Source organism: Piliocolobus tephrosceles, chromosome 2, assembly GCF_002776525.5.
Source record: "Piliocolobus tephrosceles isolate RC106 chromosome 2, ASM277652v3, whole genome shotgun sequence".
NCBI classification, from domain to species: domain Eukaryota; kingdom Metazoa; phylum Chordata; class Mammalia; order Primates; family Cercopithecidae; genus Piliocolobus; species Piliocolobus tephrosceles.
Window position 1 is genome coordinate 139,390,146 of NC_045435.1, and position 22,205 is coordinate 139,412,350.

The following is a 22,205-nucleotide window of genomic DNA, read 5'->3' on the forward strand; positions in this document are numbered from 1 at the left end:
AAGGGGTGAATTACTTCTTTCTCTGACTTTTTGTTCTATTCAGTCCCTCAACAGATTGGATGATATCCACCCACATTGAGGAGGTCAATCTACCTTATGGATTCCACCAATTCAAATGCTAATCTCATCCAGAAACAACCTCACAGACACACCCAGAAATCATGTTTAGTCTGGGTACCCCATTGGTCCAATCAATTTGAAACAAAATTAACCATTGAACCATGAATGCTAGATTATCCAGGAAACAGTATATGCAGTGTTGAAGACCACAGTGCAGGAGGGCAGATCCCTGGATGGCGTTGGCCAAGCCAGCTCTTTCCCCCTTCTTTGCAATTCTGAGGCCAAATGTACTGAGAATGCAACATTCCGAAATAAGAAGGAAGTGTCAGAATATCCCAGACCATGCCTTCGTTCCTCCTAAATTTGCATGTGCTTCAGTGTTTGCACTCAGAGACTCAGTGACATCCAGGGTATACAACTCAGAGCAAAGTACTTTTAGCGGTCCCTCAGCTGCAATTCAACGTGGGGCATGCATAGACCAGACTCTCTCCACTCTGGCCAGCTTTCCTGCATCTTGAAGAAATGGCTCTTCATGGATTCCAGGCTTCTATCTATCCTTGCTGCCTGTCTATGACTAATAAATTTGCTTTGCCTGATGTGCTGAGTATTCTGCCTGACCAGATTATTCTCTGGTAGCTGGGTTTGTGCAAAACTTCCTGCTAGACCTAGGAACTTTTGCACATAGTTCTGAGACCAGACTGAATTATAATTCCTGTTCTGCTACCAGATCTTGGGCAAGTTACAGAACCTTTTTATGTGTCAGTTTCCTCATCTGTGAAATAAAGATAACAGTATTGCCTATCTCATTGGGTAGTTGTGAGGACTAAATGTTTTATTAAAAGCTATACCAATTAGCACAGTGATGGGCATATAAGAAGTATTTAATAAATGTTAGCTATTATCCATATGAAGGAAAATGAATAGTGTAAACACTAAGTGTTGTTTTATAAAATCTGAGTAACTGAGGCTCTCAAGTTCTCTTTTGTCTCAATCACAAATTTTCTTTCGCTTGAAAAATTGCTTTAACGAACTCACTAACTCAGACAGAGCTTTTCTTGATCCTCCACCATAAACCTCCTGTGGTTATTATTCTGAAATAAAAAAGAGCAGACGTCAGTGTAGTAGATGTTGTCCAGGCATCCCACATCACCTTGATTCTGACGACCTCAGTTCATTCTGCTGTATATGGCAGGCCAGAAGCATGGGGAATCATTACCTTCCAGGAGCAGTCTCTAACCTGTGACCAATGGGAAGTGGCATATAAATAGCTTAGCTTCCTCACACTCTAGGTGGCACAGTTCTGAGGTGTATGTCCCACACTGGCTCTCAGAGTTCCCCAGCAGGATTGAGCTTTAGTTGCCCATGATGGGAATTTGCTTGATAACACACCCTTAGTGTTCGCCTTCCCTGTGTCACTTCTTCACATCACCTCCCAGTATTGTCTAACACTAACACCCAAATAGAACACTTACCCCTAAATATTTGTTTCTGGAAGAAATCCTAAGACAATTAGCAATACAAATATGAAAACTACAAAAACATGTTTTTAAAAATATTTGTCTTGGCCAGGCTGGGTGGCTTATGCCTGTAATCCCAGCACTTTGGGAGGCTGAGGCAGTCAGATCACTTCAGGTCAGAAGTTTGAGACCAGCCTGGCCAACATGGTGAAACGCCATCTCTACTAAAAATACAAAACTTAGCTGGACATGGTGGCACAGGCCTGTAATTCCAGATACTCGGGAGGCTGAGGCAGGAGAATCACTTGAACTTGGGAGGCAGAGATTGCAGTGAGCACAGATCACGTTACTTCCCTCCAGCCTTGGTGACAAAGTGAGACTCCATCTCCAAAAAAAAAAAAAAAAAAAAAAAAAAAAAATTGTCTACAAAACAAAACAAAAAATTATTAAATCACAAACCAAGCAAATATAAGAATTTCCAACTTATTCTACTTTGTATAGAATTTGTTTTAGGCCTTAAGTATTTAATGGTTTCAGGATAATGTATTATTTCTTTTTTAAATCTTTGGCTCAAACATGCTATCACATAGTGAACACTTCAATTCTTCACTACAACCTTATTTGAGACTAGAAGAATGCTTTTGACCTTGTTTGGAGTCACTTGAACTCTGTGGTCTCCGAGCTAACTTTTTCTCTCTCATCCCAAGCTCCATTTAGTGTCAACAAAACATGAACTTCTAGTCCAAATAAAAATATCTTGGAAAAGTCTTATAAGAAGACTCTTAAAAAGTGTTGGTATCTGAAATGTCTCTGAAGGTGTATAAATGAATCAAGTACACACAGATTAGATTTCCCTTGAAATATAATTTCTAAAAGAAGGAAGTCCTTTAGGGAAAATATGTGTGAGAATTTACTTCTTTGGTTGTTTTTTATTTTTCTACTTAAAACATTGGCGGGATTGTTAAAAACTTTTCTCTTCAATAAAAGCATACCAAAATTCTCTTAAAATTGTCATTAAGAGATAATCATTTCTATGGAGAATGGATATTTAAAGTTCTTGCTACTTAGAGAACCAAATTCTAGGGGTTTGGAAAATTCCAAATAATTGTTTGAATGTCCTGAAGCTAAAGATTAAATATCGTTAAAAATTTGCAATTTAAGAAGAATAGATTTCAGCATATGCTTAAGTTTATGCTAAATGTATAAATTATATGCATTATAACTCATGAAAAATAAGTTGTAAGAAAGTTTGAAATTTGTTTACATTTTACAAATTCATTTACTAGATTCTATCAAAGTTGATGTTTTTAGTAAATTATTATCAGAGTATAGTGTCTCAAAGTGAAACAATTCATATCAAGTAAATATGAATCACAGAAAGATTTTTAAAATATATTTATCTGTATCTAATTAGGTTATCAAAAGAAATTCTGATAGAGCTTGGAAAACTCAATTATAAATGACACTACACATGCCTAGTCCTCATACCTTTTAATTTGCTTTGATAAAAATGTACGGTATTAGGCTTCCAGGTAAAATACTTAATAGATGCATTTACTTTTAGGAATTTTTAATATTTTTCCTTTTATAATTTGAATGGCCTCATTTCTATTTAAGAAAAAGCATGTGTGGTAATTACATTTTTCAGTATTATGTATTTAAAAAATAACAAACTATTCTTCTTTCCCACCAACAAATCCTAGTCTTTAAATGGTTGTTCTTTTTCCGTTCTAGCTATATCTCAGTAGTTGCCTCTTCACTGTCTTGCCTGCACACACACACACACACACACACACACACAAATGCACACCTACTCCTCTTCCCCACACACACATGCACACAAGCTGCAGAATTTTTCTGTCTTTGTATCTTTCTATCTCTGTGTCTCTCTCTGACTTCCTCTCTTTGATTCTCCCTTGTTGTGCCTTATTATTCCTATTCCCTACTTCCCCCATGTGTCCTCTGTGAAGTTTACTCTTCGGCATTAAAGCACAAATAAAATAATTCATTAATTTGCCAAGATTATGTTTATAAAAGGGACCATGCAAGAAAGAATATCACTTGTCTTTTAAAGAGAGAACACCAGCTACTGTCGTAGTAAAAGAATGAGGAGTTTTTTTGTTTGTTTGTTTGTTTTGCCTTTTGGGGACGGAGTCTCGCTCTGTTGCCCAGGCTGGAGTGCAGTGGCGCCATCTCGGCTCACTGCAAGCTCCGCCTCCCAGGTTCACGCCATTCTCCTACCTCAGCCTCTCCAGTAGCTGGGACTACAGACGCCCGTCACCACGCCTGGCTAATTTATTTTTTGAAATTTTAGTAGAGACAGGATTTCACCATGTTAGCTAGGATGGTCTGGATCTCCTGACCTCGTGATCCGCCCTCCTTGGCCTCCCAAAGTGCTGGGATTACAGGCGTGAGCTACCGCGCCCAGCAGGAGTTCTTATTTACATATAATTAAGAATGTTAAATGTGAGTTTAAATTCTGCATTATGTCTCTCAAAGGAGTGTTTACTTTTAAAATAAGGATACACTTCACTTGGTGATCTGAGGTGTAATACAAGATTTAAAAAACTGTATGTCCATGAAATGCACACATTTCATTTATTTATGATCACTCACACACTGTAATGAAGGCTGAATTCATTATTCAGTGATCACTTGATTCAACGTGATATGTGTTTCAGAACTAAAGGAAAAGAAGTAAAGTCCACAGTATGGAATGATGGAATTTTATTTGTTCTCCCGTTGGGAGAGATAATCACTTGCCAATTTGAGACGTTATTTCTTCATAAACATATAGTGATTGAGCCTGATTCTTTCCTGCAATGTCAGTAATATTCAAACATATTTGTGTTACTACAAAGGCTATGTAATTTATTGGTGGGCACTAATGGCTTTAATGAAATCAGAAAGCTTCAAAGAGCAGAAATAATAACAGGAAGATTGCAATCAGTAAATTTTCTAATTCTTCATTCCAATTACAAATATTAGCATATTTTGACTTGTTAGCCATATTCATGTGTTTATAAAATAATGAACTTACATGAACAGATCTGTTTATAGTAGACCAATATTTGGTGCCATGTTCAAATTCAGGAAGAGGGATCCAAGCCAATACGAGAGATTCAAATGTAAAGTTGCATTCGTGAGAAGTTCAATTAACTAAATAGTGAAATCTGAAGCAAATAGTGAACTCAGCCTTAGTCATATTGGCCTTATTGAATATGTCATGCTTTTGCATCATAACCTTTGAACTTGTGGTTCCCTCTGCCTGGGATGCTCTTTCCCAGATATATGCATAGTTCTATGCACAAATGTCTAACCAGAGAGGCCTTTCTGACACCCTGTCTAAAATATATAAAGTATCATCCCCCATCCTTGTTTTGGTTTTCTTCTTAGCTTCCTATCTTCATTGATTCATTGCCCTGATCCATATCTATTTTTAAATTGTCTGTCTTCTCCATTAGACTTTACCTTGTCCCTTTATGTTTACTTTTCTTAGCCCCTAGAAGAGTATCTAGTAGACATTAATAAATATTTGTTGACTTGACTAGAATGTAACTGTAAAGCATTGACATCATTTATTGAGACAAGTATCTCAATGCTACTCCAGGCACTGTGAGAAATGAGACATATGGTTCTTTTCTCTAAGATGCTTATAATCTATTTGGTGAGACAAACCCATCAAATATTGCATTAGTTATCTATTGATGTGTAAGAAACTACCTCAAGACATGAGTGTGGGTCAGGAATCTAGGCAAGCCTTAGCTGAGAAGTTCTGGCTCAGGGTCTTTCATGAAGTTGCAGTCAAGATGGGTTGTGGTTATCTGAAGACTTGACTGAGGCTGGTGGGATTACTTCTGAAAGAGCTCACCCACATGGCTGTCATGTTAGTGCTGGTTGTTGGCTGGAGGCCTCAGTTTCTTACCACATGGACCTCTCTATAGGCTTGCTAGAATGTCCTCATGGTGTGCCAGCTGGATTCCTCCAGATGACTTCTCCAAAAGAGATCAAAGTAAAAGCTGCACTGTTTTTTATGACTGAGCTTTGGAGGTTACATTCTGTCATGTTTGCAGTATCTTAATGGTAATACAGTTCAGCTCTATTCAATGTAAAAAGAGACTACATGAGTTTGGATACCAGAAGTTGAGAATCATCTTAAATACTGGCTGACACACACATGAAATAAGTAATAAAGCATATGTGGCCATGTGTGAGGGCTAAAATGTGAAAACATTCAAGTTTCATCCAGTTTTGAGAACTTAGACTTACATAATTGGAAAGGCTAAGTTAGATGGCAAATTTAATCCCTACTTGGGCAAGGGTATTTGTTCCAGGCATTTTAATAACATAAACTTGATTTATTCATTTATTAAACAAATATTTCTTAAGCCCTTGCTTGCTGTGCTAGGTCAACGGATTATAAAAATCCATAAATCCCAGACCCTGACCTAAAAGTATTTATAATCTATTTTGTGTAAGGTAAAATTTATGAGCAATAATGGTTTTGAATGAATTTAAATACTTAGTGCAAGGGCTGGGGCAAGAACCATCATCCAAAGCTAGACATTACAAATAGAGACTACAAACACACAAAATATGTGTATTTGTGGATGAAATATGTGAATGAAAAATGAAATAGTTTTCATGCTCTCATTGCAATAAATTTCAATTTAATCCAAGAAAAGTGGATTTTAAAAATTATCAGCTAAGTAATTTAACATCAGAACATTCACTGATCATGACTGAGATACAGGAAGGAAAGCTACATGACCACTTTCATAAAAGGAATCAGTAAACACTGACTTCATTCTCTAAAGCATCTCCAAATCCCTACCCCTGTCCAAACTGGAATATAACTCTCTGGACCTTTAAATTCTATCAGTTCACCAAAATGTTTATTAACCCAATGACTCTGCACTAGTATTCATCACAACAGTGATTGGCAAAAAGGGCATTTAGCATTTAAATCAAGTGATGCATCATTTCTTTTAACATTTAATTTTCCCCCCTTGACTGCCAGATTTATTCTTTTTGAAATTAATCTATTTTATTTATACACAATAGTTATATATATTTATGGGGTATATGTGGTATGTTGATATATATCCTTAAAATGTGATCAAATCCATCACCATGAACATTTATCATTTTTTTGTGGTGGGAACATTTAAATTCTTATCTTTTAGCTGCTTTGAAATACACAATTTTTTTTTTAACTGTAATCAACCTTCTGTGCTATCAAACCCTAAACCTTTTGTCTGTCTAATTGTATGTTTGGATCCATTAACCAATCACTCTTTATCCTCTCCCCCACCTTTTCCAGACTCTGGTAACTATCATTCCATTTTCCTACCTCTGTAAGTTTAATTTGTATAGGTCCCACATATGAGTGAGAGTATGAAATACTTATCTTTCTGTGCCTTGCTTATTGCACTTAGCATAATGGCCTCCAGTTCCACCAAGGTTGCTGCAAATGACAGGACTTCATTCATTTGTATGGCTCAGTAGTATCCCAGTGTGTATATATACAGTTATCTTTCTCCATTCACTTTTTACAGCTCAGTAGTATTCCAGTGTGTATATATACAGTTATCTTTCTCCATTCTCTTGTTGGTGGACACCAAGTTTGATTCCCTATATTGGTTATTGTGAATGGTGCTGAAAGAAACATGGGTGTGTGGGTATCCCTTTGAAACCGTGATTTTTATGCTTTTGGATAAATACCCAGTAATGAAATTGCTGAATTGTGTAGTAGTTATATTTTTAGATTTTTTAGAAACCTCCATACTGTTTTCCATAATGGCTGTATTAATTTACATTCCCGCCAGTAGTGTTAAAGAGTTCCTTTTACTCTGTGTTCTCATCAGCGTTTGTTCTTTTTCGTGGCTTGTAATAGCCATTTTAACTGGGATGAGATGATATCTCATTGTGGTTTTAATTTGCATTTTTCCTGATAATTAGTGATGTTGAGCATTTTTTTTTTTTTCATATACTTGATGGCCTTTTGTCTTCTGTTGAGGAGTATCTATTCAGAACTTTTGCCCACCTTTTAATCAGATTGTTTATTGTTTTTTTTAAAAATTGTTTTGTTTTGTTTGCTGTCGAATACTTGAGTTTCTTATATATTCTGGATATTGGTCCCTTGCCAAATGAGCAAATATTTCCTCTCATTCTACAGGTTCTCAGGTTGTCTCTTCACCAAGTTAATTGTCTCCTTTGCTATGCAAAAGCTTTTAAATTTAATATAGTCCCATTTATTTTTGTTTGTGTTGTCCATGCTTTTGAATTCTTAGTCTTAAAATTTTTGTCTAGAACAAGGTCTTGAATCATTTACTTTATGCTTTCTCTTAATAGTTTTATAGATTTGAGTCTTAAGAATTTAATCCATTTTGATTTGATTTTTGTAAATGGTGAGAGATAGGGATCTAGTTTCATTTTATGTATATGGATGTCAAGTTTTCCCAGCACCATTTATTGAAGAGACTGTCCTTTCATCACAGAGTGTTCTTGGTGCTTTTATAACAAATCATATTATCATAAACACATGGATTAATTTCTGGATTCTCTATTATATTTCACTTGGTCTCTATGTCTGTTTTTATGCCAGTACAATGTGGATTTTGTTATTATAGCTTTGTAGCATATTTTGAAATCTGGTAGTATGATGCCTCCAGCTTTCTTCTTTTAACTCAGAATTGCTTTGTCTATTTGAGCTCTTTCTTCGTTCTATGTATATTTTATAATTTTATAATTTTTTTACTATTTCTGTGAAGAATGTTATTGGTGTTTTGATGGAAATTGCATTGACTCTGTAGATTGCTTTAGGTAGTAAGGTCATTTTTACAATACTAATTATTTGAATCCAGAAACCTGGGGTGTCTTTTTACTTGTGGCTCTTGAATTTCTTTCATCAGTGTTTTGTAGTTTTGCAGGAGGTCTTTTACCTTCTTGGTTAAGTTTATTTCTAGGTATTTTACTTTATTACGTTTTCATAGCTATTGTAAATGGGATTGCTTTCTTGATTTCTTTTTCATCTAGTTTGTTATCAGTGTACAGAAATACTACTCATCTTTGTATGCTAAAGTTGTATCCTGCAACTTTACTGAATTCATTTATTCATTCTAAAAGTTTTTGTTTTTTATTATACTTTAAGTTGTGGGATACATGTGCAGAATGTGCAGGTTTGTTACATAGGTATATATGTGCCACAGTAGTTTGCTGCACTCATCAACCCATCATCTACGTTAGGTATTTTTCCTAATGCTATCCCTCTCCTAGCCAGCCACCCACCAAAAGGCTGCAGTATGTGATGTTCCTCTCCCTGTGTCCATGCGTTCTCATTGTTCAGCTCCCACTTATGAATGAGAACATGTGGTGTTTGGTTTTCTGTTCCTGTGTCAATTTGCTGAGAATGATGGTTTGCAGTTTGATCCATGTCCCTGCAGAAGACATGAACTCATTCTTTTTTATGACTGCCTAGTATTCCATGATGTATATGTACCACATTTGCTTTATCCAGTCTGTCATTGATAAGCATTTGGGTTGGTTCCAAGTCTTTGCTATTGTGAATAGTGCTGCCATAAACATACATGTGCATTTTTCTTTATAGTAGAATCCTTTGGGTATATATCACTGATCCCACATATATATAAACTACCATCAAAGAATACTATGAACATCTCTATACAAATAAACTAGAAATTTAGAAGAAATTGATAAATTCCTGGACACCTACACCTTCCCAAGACTAAACCCGGAAGAAGTCGAATTCCTGAATAGACCAATAACAAGTTCTGAAATTGAGGCAGTAATTAATAGCATACCAACCAAAAAAAGCCCAGGACCAGATGGATTAACAGTCAAATTCTACCAGAGGTACAAAGAGGAGCTGGTACCGTTCCTTCTGAAACTATTCCAAATGATAGAAAAAGAGGTACTTCTCCCTAACTCATCTTATGAGGCCAGCATCATCCTGATAGCAAAACCTGGCAGAGACACAACAAAAAAAGAAAATTTCAGGTCAATATCCTTGATGAACATTGATGCAAAAATCTTCAATAAAATACTGGCAAACTGAATCCAGCAGCACATCAAAAAGCTTATCCACTATGATAAAGTCAGCTACATCCCTGGGATGCAAGGCTGTTTCAACATACACAAATCAATAAATGTGATCCATTGCATAAACAGAACCAATGACAAAAACCACATGATTATCTCAATAGATGCAGAAAAGGCATTCGATAAAATTCAACATCCCTTCAAGATAAAAACTCTCAATAAACTAGGTACTGATGGAACGTATCTCAAAATGATAAGAGCTATTTATAACAAATGACAAACTCACAGCCAATATCATACTGAATGGGCAAAAGCTGGAAGCATTCCCTTTGAAAACTGGTAAAGACAAGGATTTCCTCTCTCACCACTCCTATTCAACACAATATTGGAAGTTCTGGCCTGGACAATCAGGCAACATAAAGAAATAAAGGGTACTTAAATAGGAACAGAGGAAGTCAAATTGTCTCTTTTTGCAGATGACATGATTGTATATTTAGCAGACCCCATCGTCTCAGCCCAAAATCCCCTTAAGCTGATAAGCAACTTTAGTAAAGTCTCAGGTTACAAAATCAATGTTCAAAAAATCACAAGCATTCCTATATACCAATAATAGACAAGCAGAGAGCCAAATCATGAGTGAACTCCCATACACAATTGCTACAAAGAGAATAAAATACCTAGGAATACAACTTACAAGGAATGTGAAGGACCTCTTCAAGGAGAACTACAAACCACTGCTCAAGGAAATAAGAGAGAACACAAATGAAAAAACACTCCATGTTCATGGATAGGAAGAACTAATATCGTGAAAATGGCCATACTACGCAAGTAATTTATAGACTCAATGCTATCCCCATCAAGCTACCATTGACTTTCTTCACAGTATTACAAGAAACTACTTTAAATTTCATAAGGAACCAAAAAAGAGCCTGTATAGTCAAGACAATCCTAAGTAAAAAGAAGAAGCTGGACTGGAAGCGTCATGTTACCCGACTTCAAACTATACTACAAGGCTGCAGTAGCCAAAACAGCATGATACTTGTACCAAAACAGATATATAGACCAATGGAACAGAACAGAGGCCTCAGAAATAACATCACATATCGACAACCATCTGATCTTTGACAAATCTGACAAAAACAAGCAATGGGGAAATAATTCTCTATTTAATAAATGGTGTTGGGAAAACTGGCTAGCCATATGCAGAAAACTGGCTAGCCATATGCAGAAAACTGAAACTGGACCCCTTCCTTACAGGTTATACAAAAATTAACTCAACACGGATTAAAGACTTAAGTGTAAGACCTAAAACCATAAAAACCCTGGAAGAAAATCTAGGCAGTACCATTCAGGACATAAGTATGGACAAAAACTTCATGACTAGAACACCAAAAGCAAGGGCAATGAAAGCCAATGGGACCTAATTAAACCAAAGACCTTCTGCACAGCAAAAGAAACTATCATCAGAGTGAACAAGCAACCCACAGAATGGGAGACAATTTTTGCAATCTATCCATCTGACAAAGGGCTAATATCCAGAATCTACAAACAACTTAAACAAATTTACAAGAAAAAAAAAATAAACCATCAAAAAGTAGGCGAAGGATATGAACAGACACTTCTCAAAAGAAGACATTTATGCAGCCAACAAACATATGAAAAAAAGCTCATCATCACTAGTCATTAGAGAAATGCAAATGAAAACCACAATGAGATATCATCTCATGCCAGTTAGAATGGCAATCATCAAAAAGTCAGGAAACAACAGATGCTGGAGAGGATGTGGAGAAATAGAAACATGTTTACACTATTGGTGGGAGTATAAATTAGTTCAACCACTGTAGAAGACAGTGTGGCGATTCCAAAGGATCTAGAACTGAAATAACATTTGACCCAGCAATTCCATTACTGGGTATATACCCAAAGGATTATAAATCATTCTATGATAAAGACACATGCACATGTATGTTTACTGCAGCCCTGTTCACAATAGCAAAGACTTGGAACCAACTCAAATGCCCATCAATGATAGACTGGATAAAGAAAATGTGGCATGTACACATCATGGAATACTATGCAGCCATCAAAAAGGATTAGTTCATGTCCTTTGCAGGGACATGGATGAAACTGGAAACCATCATTCTCAGTAAACTAACACAGGAACAGAAAACCAAACACCTCATGTTCTCACTCAGAAACGGGAGTTGAACAATGAACACAGGGACATAGGGAGGGGAATATCACACACCAGGGCCTGTTGGGGGTGGGGGGCTAGGGGAGGAATAGCATTAGGAGAAATACCTAACTAATGTAGATGATGGGCTGATGGGTGCAGCAAACCACCATGGCACGTGTATACCTATGTATCAAACTTGCACATTCTGCACATGTATCCCAGAACTTAAAGTATAATAAATAAAAGTAAATAAATACATTTCTCTCCTGACTTCTTCTTTTCCTCTGCAAATTGCAAGAAGTTCATTTCATAAAATTTAAGATTTATGGAAATTCATTATATATCATAATAAGGAAGTGTCAACAATGAAGGAGACTAATGCTGATTAAATATTTTGGTGAACTTCCTGGTTTTTAAAAGTTATTTTGAGCCTGGGCCCAAATTCCAACTCTCTGTAGGAACATATCCTTAAAAATAGCATGCCTTTCTTGCAAAAGGCATTTGGCCATTTGCTGAAGTGCATCCAAAATGACAGAGAAACCAGCCACTACTCATCAAAACTAAGACTTTCCTCCACCTTTCCCTATTTAACTGAATGTCTATTAAGAAAGCAAAGTTATTTAAAGCCATTTCTAAAACTCAACAGTGAGCTGTACCTTAAAAGATAGACAGAAGATCATAATGTTGCTTGTGATGGTTTCCAAAGATTAATTTTATAAATGAGAAAGAAGGAACTCTGATATTGAGGAGTAGTAGATTAAATAATATAAGAGAAAGAAAAGTCATCATTTCAAATGTATAGTTACATTTTATCTCAGTAATGATTAATTGCAATATACTTAAACACATACTTGGTTCTCTTTGCAAAGAGTAAAACGGAAGATCAAATTGATTTACAAACCACTTTCACAAAAAGAATCTCATTTATTCCTCACAATCATGCTTGGTTTACATAGTTCCATCCCCATTTTACACATGAGGAAACTAGATTATCATTCCACCACCCAGCTAGTTAAAAAGCTTCATCAAGACGTTATAGATGGTAATCAATGGCATGGGATCTGGAACCTGACAGAAAAGTACTCAACTTCTGAGAGTTCTATTTACTGGTTATATGACTTAAGACAAGTTAGTAGGTAAAATATGAACCCAGACAGGCTTTACAACTCAACATCCTATGACACAATATCAGAATGCTAAGGACTACATGAGGAAAACAAGGAGGACAGAAATACATACACACTTTACTTTGACAAATAAGATATTTCACTGTTATGGGTCTATCTCTACTCTCCACTCTATGTGATTACTACAGAATCTAAAAATACTTAAAAGAAGCAACCCACTCAATGAGTCCTTAGTGATATGTTGGTTGTTTGGTGTCTTATTTGTTTTTAATATCTATACATGTGCTGCCTCCTTGATAAAGCAATATGAGGCAACTCACAATAAAATTCACCACTGTGGTGATGCTCTCATGCACTTCTCTCACTTGGAATGCCCTTTTCCTCACCCCGTACCGCCAGAGAGAGAGAGAGAGCAGGAACTAAAGATAGGTGTGAATGCCCACACATTTCAGTGTACGTAAAGCAAGATCTAGAATGATATCTACTAAAACTGTTCATGAGAATTCCTGAAAAATGATGTAGTTTTTACTTTCTATATTGTTAGATTTCTTATAATGAATATGTTTAACTTCTCCGTATACACGTTAAATTACATTTTTCCACCTTTCTGATGATACCTCCAAAGACACTGATTCACCAGGGAAGGGTCTGGGATTTTGATCTTCCAAAATCTCCCAGAGACTCTATTAAGCAGTCAGTTTTTGGGCACCATGGTTGAAATAATTGTTTCCAGTATAAGTAGCAAGTGAAATTTTGTTTTATAAGAAAAATTTCAACTCTATTAAACAATTATTTAAAAAAATTATTTCCTTTTATTTTGTAATAGTTTGATTCCACCACAAATATACATTCTCTAAGTCTATTAGATTTGAATTACCTCTGAGAATTATAATAGCTTGGCCAGCCATTTTAAGTTATCCATTTTTGAATAAAGGGCCTAAACAATCATTGTAAAGCATATGTTTGTGAGGCAATTTCACGAACCATTTAAAAATTAAGGCAAACAAGAAATATATAAATACAACTATCAGGGTTTTTTAATTCTAAATTTTTAACACTAACTTAAATACCATTTGACTGGCTCTAAAAATCATGGCTATTCTCAAAATATGAAGTAGAGAGCTATTGCAAATATAAACTTTGGTATAATTTATACCTATTTCACCAAACATTTTTAAGGTTTAACTTTGGATAAAGATGCCAATATTTTTATAATTAACTTAAAAATGTATAATATTCTAAAACTCAGACATCAAAGCATCTATTTCTTTAAATTTATTAGTTATATCCTCAATACATTCTCCAGCTTTTAATTTTATCCCATCAATTACAAGATAGTCCTCTTCATAGTGGTTTTCAAACAGACTGCCTGCAGAAGCTTCTGGGCTGCATTTAGATAACTGCAAAACAACCATATAATGAATCGGAACTATGTCAAATTTACCTGATTACTGGAACAAAACATAAAGTAGTCAGTAATTCCGCAAGCCACATTAGCTAAACAAACTTTTCTGTTATTCTAGTGTTCAAATAATAGCCACTATATATAGTATAATGTAGGGTGAATGTGTTTATATAAGAAAAAGTCACTATTTAGGTCTGTGTCTATTCCCCAGCCTTATACATTTTTAGTTTTAATTTTATGCTTTGGAAAAATGTGATAATTCTAATTCTATGTGAGTTTTCTACGTTGTTTTATTTTTTACATTATTGTTATAGGGAATACAACTTAAAATGTGACTGTTTTAGTCACATTTTCTGTGGTCATGTTGTCAAAAGGTCATCTGCATTGCTTAAAAATAGTGATAATTTGCTCTTGCCTAGTGGGAAAGGACACTAGTAAAAACAATGCATATGTGGATTTATTTGCTTTATAACTTCAGAGCTTATTAAAGGTAGAGTTCACTTCCCATGTAATTCAACGGAAAAAATATATACGTAGTTCATAGAAATATTTTCACATATCAAAAATGTATTCTTTTATACAAATAATTTTTCAGTAAACTCTATTATATTTGTATATGGATTATTCAATTTGTGAATTATTCAGGTGGATTTATAAAAATCTAAAATTTATTTCCTCCGATTGCTTGCCAAGTCAGGGCATGTCACCCAATGTTAATATTAGCTTAAGAAGAACATAATTAGGAAGGTGACTCTACGTAGGAAAATAATTTCATAAAACATTTCAATGACAAATAGAAATGAGCTTTGATTATCTATGTGTATAAGCTTTTTTCCATGTTGTTATTCTCATCCATTGATGTAAATGCCTGAGATAATCAACTTGAAACCTCATAGGTGAAATGAATGATGAAAACATCATCAAATTCACAACTTTGAAAACAGCTTATAAAATGTCTGCTCAGAGTCAACGTGCTCAGGACTTTAAAATTCTTAGGGGTCTCTTCTTGGAGTATTTACCTTATAAGAGGCCACCTTCTCCTAAAAACAACACATGTCCAGCTTTAAGTGGAGTTGCTTTTGGGAGACATATTAATTATTTCTAATAACAGTAAATAAATTCCAACATGTGATTATTATTTACTTTTAAACTGAAATTTCTCCAGCTTTGCTAGTTGGTTTCACTGTTATTCTCCTCATTTAAAAGTGAACAAGAACCCAAATTTCCTGAATCTGGCATGAATGCCAGACTTACAAAGCTCAGTATGCAGAGTGCTTATGATTCAGTAACCAGGAGGCACTCACCTGCCCACTAGCCAGTTAAAATAGCTAACTTTTACATTCTGAAATGCTGTTTGAAAGAATAAAATAATACAAGAATCTAAAACAAAAAGCAAGCTCCTGCCTGGTGATGGGTTAAAGCTATGTATTTTACCTTAAGAAATAAAAATCAGAAGTATTTCTCTGTTCTATCACGGTACTACTTATAATGGCAAAACAGAAGTCAATTCTGTGCCTGTAAAAGCTCCAGGACATTGCTATAAAGATCAACCTGGCTGTATTTTTGAAAAGAAACTGCTAACACTGAAAAACACTATACAAAACCATATGGTATTCAAATAAAACACATATTTGCTGAAAAAGAATAATTTATATACTAATTATACGTATGTAGGATGTATGATACCAATCTACAGGTCTTGTTCTGCAAAAGACCCATATATAGAAAACAAGTCTGTTTTTTTTAGAAAGGAACCCAACTGGGAAAGTATCATTTACAACCCATGCACATTCAGGTAAAAATTGATATTGCTGATGCTGATTAAGAAAGTTATGTTTTTCAACTCAGTAGGAGTTTTTAATGTTAATATTAAAACTTTCCTTTAGCACATTCATCTCCATAGTAGTACATTCTGTATATTTTATTAATTTCTAACTCAATAAAGGACATGTTTACGAATAATCTTTATTTTTGTTGACATTCTGAATGAAATCATACAACTGGGCAGTCTGCTTAAAGGTGTAAACCCCTTTGTCCATTCATAAATCCATCCTGTTCTACATCTTGGAACAGACAGACTTGGAGATAGTCAGTTGCTCAAAGTGTGAATGTGGGAAAAGAGAGATGAAGTAAGAAAATCTAAGCACTTGTTCTCTCTAGCAACTGCCATTGCCAATTCTCTTCTGTAGTAATAGCCAAACTTTGGGTGTTTGTTCCTATGGAAAGCACTTTTCCTGGTTTATCATATTTAATCCTCAAAACAATCCTCTGAGGTAAGTGATAAGCCACTTTTTCAAATTACACAAATCCTTATTGGCAGGACCAGGATTGGGACACAAGATTATATTTCAGAGTCAGTGTCAATATGCTCTCTTGACTCCAGGTACACTTCATATCTAAATAAATGAATGAATAAAGCCTTAAGGTTACAGAACTCCTCACTGCCATTTTTTTCCTAGTTAGGGAACAGCTGCACTGCCACATGAAAGTGTCTACCCTATGACTTCTTTTTCTCATACCTACCACATCACTGCTCTGTACTAATGGCATGAGCCTTGTATCACAAACTCTCATTTTATTTGCAGAGACATTGAATAAAGTAAGCACATTTGGCCTTTCTGAGTTCAACATACAAAGCCAAATGAAAAAATTAAAAAAGGATGAGTCTAGATATAAATAGTAAAGCTTATTCCAGTGAAAAATTCTACCTCCAGTATGTTAATGATAAGGTTTGTCCCTGTAGAGATTATCTTGCCACATAGCCCAGACAGGGCAGATTTTCCAGTGAGCTCTTGTTATCCTGGCCCCCTCTCCTGACTGTAAAGATTGGTAGCAAGGGGGAATTCTCTCTGGAGTGGCCTATTTCAGCTACAGTGAGCATCGTCCATCTTTCTTCACTCCAATCCCAAAGACTTAAAATTAAAAGAACTCCTCTGTTTAAACACAGATTATTTTTTTCAAATACTGATAGATGTGTTTTGATTTCTTAACAGGCTACTAGTTTATTATTTACCTCATGATAATCAAGGACTCAAATTTCAGGCATAAAAATGGTTTTTTTATATATTTAAAATGTACAATTAGGAAAAATTCTACTGTTTAAATAATTTGAAGTTGTTATTTAGGTCTGAAAATAACTATCAATATTACCTTTTCTCCCATATTTATTTCCTCTCCAAGTCCTTCTTCAGACTCATCAGGTGTGACTGTGGGTTGCAGTGCTTGCTGTAGCATTTGCTCCAACTCTTTTAGTAAAACTTCCGTCTCAGATACAACTAAAAAAAACATGATTAATACGGTAAAAAATGCTACATCTCACTTAATGCAATCTAATTCATAATCTTAACTACTCAGAAAGAAGAAATCTTTTAAATGCTACAAGGTAAAATATAAATGTTTCATATAATTTTCTTACATGACTTCTTCCTGATACAAAATTATTATGAATATCAACGTGAATCTTTTACAATTCTTCCTCAAAAAATGTAGGTAATAGTCTTGCTATGTATAAATCATAAAGTAGAAGTGAAATATCAAAAGCTTATTAGAACTTTTTTTTAATTAGGGGCTAAAGGCACCAAACTAAATTATATTATTTATAGAAACAGCGTCAGCAAATTTTTTTCTAAAGGGACAGAGAGCCAGTATTTCAGGCTTTGGAAGCCAGATGGTCTGTGACAACAACTCAATTCTGTTATTGTAGCACAAACCATTGACATGTACATAAACAAATGAGAGTGGCTATGTTCCAATAAAACTTTATTTACAAAAACAGGCAGCAGCTGGTGACCACAGTTTGCCAATCTCTACTATAGATTATTAAACTACTGTTAAAAGGAAAAGTTTTGTAATTAAGTGGCTAGGCTGAACACAAGCTAGTGCCTTCCTAATCCAAATGGCAACACATCTTAATTGCTTAATCTAATTTTTTTTAATATTGCATTTATAAAAGTCTTTTCATATTATAAAAGTCACCGTGACATGCTCATGCCTGTAATCCCAGCACTTTGGGAGGCCAAGGTAGGTGGATCACGAGGTCAGGAGATCGAGACCATCCTGGCTAACATGGTGAAACCCCATCTGTACTAAAAACACAAGAAAATTAGCCAGGTGTGGTGGCAGGCACCTGTGGTCCCAGCTACTCGGGAGGCTGAGGCAGGAGAATGGTGTGAACCCAGGAGGTGGAGCTTGCAGTGAGCCAAGATTGCGCCACTGCACTCCATCCTGAGTAACAGAGCAAGACTCTGTCTCGAAAAAAAAAAAGGCCAAAAAAAAAAAAAAAATCTGGTAATTCCTTGACCTTGCTGAGATAAAACAATATCCCCACCAAAGAAATAAAAGCCTACTGTAACTCTAGACTTAACTACTGATTAAAAATATGCATTTGCATTTTTGACTTAAATAAAACAAACATTTTCATTTTATATAGGGCCTAGTGAAGCCTTTGCTTCAAAGAAGGGAGGCCACATGCCTGTTGTCTTGCACCAGAGGCAGATGGAACATCTGAGAAGCTCTTCCAAAGACAACGTAATTTAGAGAGAAAGGCCGTGAGTACACATCCCTTCATCTTCCACTAGTTAGTAAAATCTAACATACTACCTTCTATTATCTGCAGTTAATGGGCAAGTCAGCAAAAATCACACCTAGTAGAGCAGCTGAAAGGTCATGGAACATGAAAATACCCAGGCAGGACATAAGTAGGAAAATTTAAAATTCTGCTAAAGTACTTATTAAATAATGTTAAATAAAATCATAGCAGGTTATGAAATAGGTTTCCTTTTCTTGGTTCTTGTCATTACAGTACTGGAAAAACTACTTTTAGTTTATATTTTTCACAACACAAGTTTGTCTTGAAAATAATTTTTCTGTCAATATTTACTGCTTTCCCCAAGCACTTTCACATTCAATCAACAAATATTTACTGTTTACCTACTAAGGGGCAGGAACACAAGAAAACAGGCATAGACTAATAAGCCTTCCTAGCTATCACCTCCTCCTAGTCAATTTTAGGTTTTCTCTATGGAAAACCTCTTTCAAAATAGTTTGAAACAAGCTTTTTGATAAGCAACTCCACATCTTATAAAAAGTTCTCATGTTTAAAAACAAACAAGCAAAACCTGTAATTAACATGTTAGTTGCATCCACATAGATCTATGTTCTAGGGTTACTGTTAAGGCCTAAGAACACAGAATACAGAATGCTAGATTCTAAAACAGTGGCATTCAAAATTGTGTGGGCATAATAATCACCTGGAGAGTTCATTTAAAAATATAACAATGCCATGTCTATCAAATCAGGATTTTCTAGAGGAATGTACGTTTTTTATTGAAGCACTTTTGTTAATAAAACTAACACCCTCTTTAAGACAGATTTCTTATTTAGTAACCTGATAATATAATGACTAGTATAATAGTTATTTATACTATATAAAAGACTAAATACCTGACTAGTACATGACTAAGAGAAAATTTAATTCAAGAAAATAGAAACCTAAAGAAAATTTAAAAGCTCCGGTATGTAAATCAATAACAAAAATGATTCATTAATATTTTTCATGTATATGTGTATATATACACACATATATATGTGTAAAAATGTATACATATGTATACATGTGTATATGTGTATATATACATACACCCATAAGAGCTTTTTTTTTCCTTCAAAGGACTACAACTACATTCTGTGGAATTAAATAGATGACTGCTTATGGTTATTTTCACACCAATTCCCCAGTTCCACTCACAAATGTTAAGTTTTCCTACTTTACATTCTGAGTCTATGGAAATTGACAATGACATTTAATATACTGTTGAGAAGATAGATTTGAAGCTATGCTGTAAAAGAAAAAATGGTAAACAAACACCTTTATATTTCTAATGTTAGGCTAAAATACAATCAATGTATGATAATAAATATCATTGCCAAATGGCATTGTAGGCTCTTTTCAAGTGATCTGAAGAAATATGTACACTTCCTTTTGATCAAAATTAGAGAAAGTAATGGATGACTTCATAAGTCAACTAGGGTTTACAACACCAATCTGACTGCTGTCAGCTTCTGCTTCCAGAGTAGTGGGAGGTTTGCTTTTCTAAATAAGTATTCCTATATTGTAAATGAACTTAAAAAATAATTCTCAAAAAATAGCAGTTATTGTAATCTACAAACTATGTTATCAAAATTGGTCAATGATATCCTCCAAAGATACAGACAAAATGAATGCCTTTGCTGATTGCATGACCAATCATCTTCTATCAACACTGATTATCTTGTAGTTTCTCTGACTTGTTTCAATTTATTGTTGAGAATGAAGTGGTAGCATTACGGCTACTCTATCACTCAGAGAAAGTTAAAAAAAAAAAAAGAAATGAAAGAAAAAATATGTATCTGTAATAGCAAAGTCCATATCTAGCTTTTTTTTTTTTTTTTTTTTTTGAGATGAAATGTCACTCTGTCACCCAGGCTGGAGTGCAGTGGCATGACCTCGGCTCACCGCAAACTCCGCCCCCCGATTTCAAGCAATTCTCCTGTGTCAGCCTCCTGAGTAGCTGGGACTACAGGCACATGCCAGCATGCCTGGCTAGTTTTTGTATTTTTAGTAGAGACAGGGTTTCACCATGTTGGCCAGGCTTGTCTCGAACTCCTGACCTCAGGTGATCCACCTGTCTCGGCCTCCCAAAGTGCTGGGATTATAGGCATGAGCCACCACGTCTAGCCCCATATCTAGCTTTTAAAAATTAATGTGTAGAAAAATAAATCAGTGTTGATTTTCCATTCCTGATAAGAAATAATTCACAGTTTGTCTCAATAACTCAGTCACTATTTTAAAAACTTTCAAATATATGTTTACGGAGTTTTCTTTCACCTAGACTTATCTATTAAATGTTTAAGAAGCTGTTTCCTCCTGATAGAGTTTGGATATGTGTCTCTGCCCAAATCTCATGTTGAATTGTAATCTACAGTGTTGGAAGTGGGGCCTGGTAGGAGGTAAGTGGATCATGGGAGCAGATTTCTCACGAATGATTGAGTACTATCCCCTTGGTACTATCTTTGTGATAGTGAGTGAGTTCTCATGAGATCTGGTCATTTAAAAGTGTGTGGCAACTCTCCCCTCTTTTGTTCCTGCTTTTGTCATATGACATGCCTGCTCCCCCTTTATCTTCTGCCATGATTGTAAGTCTTCTGGGAAGGCTCCCAGGAGCCAAGCACCATGCTTCCTAGAAAGCCTGCAGAACTGTGAGCCAATTAAACCTCTTTTCTTATAAATTACCCAGTCTTTGGTATTTCTTTATAGCAATGCAAGAACAGACTAACACATTCTCATATATAGTAGCTACTGGTTGTGTTACCCCAAAGCTGGCACTGAAGAAAAAATCCTAAATAAATTTGCAAGGCTATGTCAATGTTGAAATTTGGAAGGCATTTTAATAAAAGAGAAGAGTAATGAGGAGGGAAAAGTACTTGGTTTTCTTTTGTTTTCTAAAAGAAAAGTTTTCCTGTTTTACATTCTGGGTCTAAAAAAACAAGTTATTTTTTAAAAATAACTACTTCATCCTTTCTGTAACCCAGGGTGGAGTGCAGTGGCGTAATCATAGATCACTGTAAACTCAAACTCCTGGGCTCAGGTCATCCTCCCACCTCAGCTTTCCCAGTAATTGGGACTACAGGCATGTGCCACCATTATTTTCCTAATTTTAGTAGAGATGAGGTCTCACTGTGTTGTCCAGGCTGGTCTTTAACTCTTGGGCTCAAGGGATCCTCCTGCCTCAGCCTCCCAAGGTGCTAGGATTACAGGCATGAGCCACTGTACTTGGCTTTCTTTTCTTTTAATAACACTCCAACAACTGACTTATTTAGCCAATTGAAATGCAATGCCATAGGATCCCCTGGGAGTGACTTCAAGGAAAAGGGAATATATC

General features: G+C 35.3%; 1 protein-coding gene across 2 annotated transcripts in view; it reads right to left on the bottom strand.

The window, feature by feature from the left end:
• Positions 1-12,448: 12,448 nt before the first annotated feature.
• ZCWPW2 (zinc finger CW-type and PWWP domain containing 2) overlaps positions 12,449-22,205 on the bottom strand; it is a 143,622-nt gene continuing 133,865 nt past the window's right edge. For both annotated transcript variants that reach the window (XM_023207231.2, XM_023207230.2), the window contains 2 exons: positions 17,437-17,561; positions 12,449-14,281 (listed from right to left, as the gene is read on the bottom strand). In XM_023207231.2, the coding sequence (XP_023062999.2) occupies positions 14,120-14,281; positions 17,437-17,561 (287 nt within the window). In that variant the 3' untranslated portion in view covers positions 12,449-14,119. The remainder of the gene's footprint in view (positions 14,282-17,436; positions 17,562-22,205) is intronic.